Source organism: Pezoporus flaviventris, unplaced genomic scaffold (assembly GCF_033815535.1).
Source record: "Pezoporus flaviventris isolate CSIRO_AGI_PZ_B2104156 unplaced genomic scaffold, CSIRO_AGI_Pfla_v1 ptg000259l, whole genome shotgun sequence".
Taxonomy (NCBI): domain Eukaryota; kingdom Metazoa; phylum Chordata; class Aves; order Psittaciformes; family Psittacidae; genus Pezoporus; species Pezoporus flaviventris.
In genome coordinates this window covers 70903-76902 of record NW_026892806.1, presented here as the reverse complement: position 1 = coordinate 76902, position 6000 = coordinate 70903, and the positions used below count along the sequence as shown (strand labels likewise).

The 6000-nt window shown below is 49.4% G+C and overlaps 1 protein-coding gene across 1 annotated transcript; it reads left to right on the top strand.

Annotated features, from left to right (window-relative positions):
• Positions 1–2662: 2662 nt before the first annotated feature.
• Positions 2663–3589, top strand: LOC133263259 (olfactory receptor 5AN6-like). The gene has a single exon (XM_061442972.1). It carries the CDS (start codon positions 2663–2665, stop codon positions 3587–3589), a length of 927 nt encoding a protein of 308 aa, XP_061298956.1.
• Positions 3590–6000: the final 2411 nt, after the last annotated feature.

Below are 6000 nucleotides of genomic sequence, written 5' to 3'. Positions count from 1 at the left end.
GAGTTGACAACAGGAGGAGGATGGAGGGGCCTCATCCGCAGCATCGCACCGTGTCCTGAGGCTCCTATGCCTGGTTTTACGACTGGAGAGAGAAGGAAAGGGGAGGATGTGGCTCTGGAAGGGGTTGGAACCCAAAATGGTGCCCAGATTGTGGGGATTTGCTCCCAGTGTGCACTGCCAGGGGATCCGGATGATCTCTGGTGGGAATCCGTGTGACATGCACTTTCTTTTCATGTTTGGCTGTAGAAGGAGGTTCCCCACAACCCCCATGAAGGCTTTAACCTGTCAGAGGGGAGACTGAGATGAGCTCTTAGGCAGAAGCTCTTCCCTGTGAGGGTGCTGATGCGCTGGCACAGGGTGCCCAGAGAAGCTGTGGCTGCCCCATCCCTGGCAGTGTTCAAGGCCAGGTTGAACACAGGGGCTTGGAGCAAGCTGCTCCGGTGGAAGGGGTCCCTGCCTGTGGCAGGGGTTGGAGCTGGAGGAACTTTAAGTTCCTTTCCAACACAAACCAGGCTGGGATTCTGTGATGGGCTTGGGAGCATCCATCAGAGCCACCAGCAACAGGGGCAACCCTAAAGCATCCCTTCAGAAGGGCCCTTTTCCCCTGGTGCTGCCCATTTCAGTCCTTTACCGCACTCTTCACTGTTCCTCCCTATCTCCTTCCTTCCACTTTTGGGCACCGCTCCCTCAGGCTCTCCTTTGTCTCTTGTGCTTCCAGCATGATGTGTGGAAGAAGGTGAATGTCATCATCAGGGAGAGCACAAGGACTGGGGCTGCCTGTGTCCCCCATGGGATTAAGAACCAAATTCCCCAGGAAGCCGTCATCAGGCAGAGGAAGGACAGGAGGGTGACCATGAGCAGCCAGCACAGAGGTACCAAGGCCAAGTCACGCCTGACCAACCTGAGTGACTTGGGTGATGTGAGCATTGATGGTTGCATGGACAAGAAGTAGAGGACAGCATTTACCTCACCGTTAGCAAGGTCACCACGATCTTCTGTTGGCTCCTTTGCAGCCAAACTTGTGAGCTATGGTTTGAGTACAAGGAACTGAAAATGGGTGGAAAGCTGGTTCATTGCCTGTGGTGCCTGACATTGCTTATGGACCCCGGTACCAGCTCCCATTAGAGAGATTCCCCTCATCTTCCTGCCATGGTAATGTCAACCATGGCCCTTGTGAAGCTGTAACTGCCTCAGAAATGCTTCAAAAGTGGATTTGAAAGGTTGGGCTGTTCTGTGGTTTGCTCTAAGGGAGCCCAAAGCCCTGTTGCTTGCTCAAGCTGAGGTCATCTCCTCTGGGTATATTTCTTCTCCGAACTAATCAACACAGAGAAGAGATAATGACCTGCTTTGGGCTTTGTCACCTCCTGGGGCCCAAAGAGATTCACAGTCCCACATCCTCACGTCACTTGAAATAGGAAGGGGGTTTGCTGATGCTGGTTCATTCCCAGGCTCCCTGCACAGCTCCAGGCACATTCATCTTCACATCCATCTCCGAGAGCATGAGGAGGGCAGCAGAGACAGAGCTGAGATGTAAGTGACGGGCAGCATCTTCCAGCCCATCATTCTCCTGTGGTTCTCTCTTGCCAACAAGCAGCAGCTCCTGTCTTCATCTCCTGCCCTACTGCAGGGTCCTGGGCTGCTTGATGATGCTCTGGGCTTCCCAGGGAGCTGCTTTGTGCTGTGTGATCCCCACGCTGCTGCTGAGAAGGCAGGTTTGAAGATCACCCAGGTGGAGAACACACTCAGGAGACTTCCTCTCCTCACTGACCAGAAAGGGCTTCTGGATGAGCACCAGAAGCTTTCCTGTACAGGACATTCAGGGTGCTCCCCATTGCTGAGATGAGGCAGCTCGAAAAGATGACTTTTTTCCCCAAAAACGTGTTTGAGAAGAGATTGCTGAGCTCTGGGGTTTGCCCACTTCTATTGGAGACTCAAGGAACAAATTAACCAATAAAAGGTTTTAGATCTGACAAAGTGTGTCAGGAGGGAGGGGAAACTGATATTAACCACTGTGTAAGGTTGCATAGGATCATAGTATGGTTTGTGTTGGAAGAGACCTTAAATCTCACTCAATTCCAACCGCCTGTGATGGCCAGAGACACCTTCCACTAGAGCAGGTTGCCCTGTCCAACCTGTACTTTCCATAGGTCAGGAATTCGTTCCATTTAGGAAGAAACCGAAGCAGAGAGGGAAGAAGCAGGTGGTTGGCAAATGCCCATGAGAGGATGAAGGATCAACTGTGCACTGTGAAAACATCACGTTTCTCTGTGTTCCAGGTTGATCCAGATGGTCTCCAAGCCCCAGGCTCAGCATTAACGCAGGCAATGAAGTGCAGCGCTAAGGTAAAGCTACCTTGGTGTGCAACCTTCCCACTGCTTTCCACAGGGGTCATTGATCAACATCTCAAGGGGAGCCAGAGGAGCACACACCACGTTGTGCCATGGTGTTTAACTGCTTGAGCACCCCTTTGTTCTACCTGTGCTGGCACAGGACTTTCACCAACCTGTTCCTCATTGATCTGTGCCTGAACTTTCCCTTTCCATCCTGTGGGACTGTCTCTGAGCAGCTCCCACCACACAGAGGCTTTTCCACCTGGGACATCCCTGCCTCTTGGAGAAGAAACCTCCAGCCAGGAGCTCACACACAAGGCACCATCCAGCCCATGGCACAAAGCAATTGCACCCAAGTGACCAAGTTCAGCCTGGCAGGGTTCACAGAGGACCCGGTGACTCAGGTCTACTTGTTCCTGCTCTTCCTGCTCACCTACCTTGTCACCATTGTGGGCAACCTGGGCATCATCATCTTAATCAGGGCCAGCCCCCACCTCCACTCCCCCATGTATTATTTCCTGGGCAATCTGGCCTTTGTAGACCTCTGTTCTTCCAGCATCGTCACCCCCAAGATGTTGGTTAGCTTGGTGTCAGAGAAGAAGAGCATTGCTTATGCTGGGTGTGTGGCTCAGGTCTTCATCTATGATATCTTTGGGATAACTGAATGTTTCCTGCTGGCTGCAATGGCCTATGACCGTTACGTGGCCATTTGCCATCCCCTGCTGTACCCCCTTGTCATGTCCCCAAAGTGCTGTTTCCAGCTGGTGACTGGCTCATACCTCGTGGGGCTGACCAATGGTGTGGGACAGACCATCAGCATGTCCACCCTGTCGTTCTGCAGCTCCAGCACCATCGACCTCTTCTTTTGTGACATTTCCCCTCTCATCTCACTCTCCACCTCTGACACCACCTTCAGCCACATCATCCTGACCACTGCAGCATCTCTCTTTGGTGTGTCCAGCATCCTGGTTATCCTGCTCTCCTACGTGGCCATCATCGCCACCATCCTGAGCATCAATTCAGCCGAGGGCAAGCGCAAAGCCTTCTCCACCTGCACGTCCCACCTCACCACTGTCAGCATCTTCTATGGAGCTTCCTTTTTTATGTATTTATTCCCCAGCTCAGACAACTCAAGAGGAGGAGATAAATGGGCTCTGGTGCTCTACACCGTGGTGACTCCCATTCTGAACCCCTTGATCTACAGCCTGAGGAATAAGGAGATGAAGGAGGCTCTGAGAAGACTGTTGAAAATAAAGTGATATTGAATGTTGTAAGTTTAGGGCCAAATAAAATAGAGATACTGGGGGAGATGCTCGGGTTTTGGTTAGGTATGGACAACATGTTGGGGGTCTTCTGCACCCGGACTTACACGATGCACTGGTTGATGTGATTGAGAATAAAACTAATTTCACTCTCCAAACTTTGATAAATCTATTTAGTAGTTAATTTCAACTAATTGGTTAATTAGTATTTTATTTCACCTAATCAAGACACAGGTAGACAACTACAAGCATGCACTTCTCTTCATCTTAGTATGAGGGGGGACCTTATCTCTCTCTACACCTGCCCGACAGGAGGATGGAGCCAGGTGGGGCTGGGCTCTTCTCCCAGGGAACAAGGGATGGGACAAGGGGAAATGGCCTCAGGCTGCACCAGGGCAGGTTTAGATGGAGCTGAAGAACAATTCCTGCCCCAGAGGGTGCTCAGGCATTGGAACAGGCTGCCCAGGGCAGGGCTGCAGGCACCGGTTCTGCAGGTGTTCACAAACCTATAGGCAAGGCCTCAGTGTCATGGGTTAGTGGTGGCCTTGGCAGTGCTGTGGAACGGCTGAACTTGGTGAGCTTAAAGCTCTTTTCCTTTTTGCTCTCCCTTTTGTTTGGCAAATGAGAATAAACAGAGAGTGAATTCTATCGTTCCACTGAATCAAACTCCATTTCTTGACGGTGTTGTTAAAATCATTAAGAGCTTTAAGAAAAGGACAAAAACACCTTTAGCAAGAGAAATAGAGATGACAGCAAATAAGTGTGATGCCATGCAGGCAGTATTTTTAGGTTTTGATGTACAAACCTCATTCAATGATTTCCAGCACCATTCACCTCATTTCATTTCAGACAGCAAAGAATTTAAGTGAAATATGGTACTTGTGTGACCTCTGTTATGAATGAAAGCACTTTGAAAGCATTTTAAGACGTGATAGTGATGAATCCTCACCAAAGGGCAGATACTATCAAGGAACCCCTGTCCCCTGATCCACACCTTTGCTTTCTATTCCCCTGTTGGCAGCAATAGAAGCCATGATCTCCATGGCAGCCTGATCACAACAGAGCACAGGAGCTGTGGTGTTGCTCATCAGCCTTTAGACCTCCTATGTGTCAGCCCATGGCAGCCTGCATGAATGGCATTGCCTGCACTTAAGTCTCTCCTGTTGCCCTCCTGCGCAGAGAGCTGATGGGTGATGGACACACATTGCATACATAAACCATCCCATTACTTCAGCCCATAGGCCTGCAGCCACTGCCAGGAGCATGGTAAAATCTGGAGCCATGGCTGAGCCTTAGGGCTATCCTGGAGACATGCAATAACCTAGGCTGGAGGTAGAAGCTCCATGATTGAATTGAATCAAGCCAGGATCAAAGTGTTTGCTCATTTCTTAACAACACACAACTAACAGGCACCCAGGGTCAATCAGCTGAATCCTGCTTTCTTCCCAAAGCTTCCTGATAATTCCCTGGTTATTATTTAACCCAGATGACAGTTGTTTTCCTGCTGAGTCTTGGGGACAAACAGGAGCAGAGATTTCACACCCTCCCTGGCCCCTATTTCAGTGTTTGACAGCTCTTAAAGTGGGGTTTTTCCCCACCCTCTGTTTCTAACTGGAATTTCCCATGCTGCAAATTCACAATAGGAAATCTCAGATTTACCCTTATCTGCAAGATAAAGCACATGGAGAACTTTCAGATGGCATCAAGTCAAAAAGAGTGTGAAACCATTAATTCTTGCATTAATCCTTTCTCTGTCCCTGAAATCATAGAATCAGGGAAAGGTTTGGGTTGGAAGGGACCTTAAAGCTCCTCCAGCTCCAACCCCTGCCACGGGCAGGGACCCCTTCCACTGGAGCAGCTTGCTCCAAGCCCCTGTGCCCAACCTGGCCTTGAACACTGCCAGGGATGGGGCAGCCACAGCTTCTCTGGGCACCCTGTGCCAGTGTCTCAGCACCCTCACAAGGAGCAATTTCTGCCTAATAGCTCACCTCAATATCCCCTCTGTCATTTCACATGACCAAACCTTGTGGTCTGGAGTTGAAATATTTGGAAACATCAGTTAATATTTCCTTAAAACCAGAAATAACACCAGAAATCATTTGCTAATATAAAACATGAGCTCAGATACCAGTTGGTTTGATGCCAGCAGGGCAAAGCCACCAGCTTCTCCCTTTTGCTCTCTGAACCCTGAAATAAAGTTTATTGTTATGTTTAATAACATTTAAATAATAAAATATATTAATTTCAAGTAATATTTAAGTAACAATCTCTTTGGACAACAACTTTCTTTCCAATACACAGTCACTGTCAGGTCTCAGGCTGCAGCCAGAGAAACTCTTGTCCATCCCAGCACAGAATGTAGCCCTGGTTTAAGGAGAAGCGTGTTTTCCAGTGTCTTGTTTTAAACC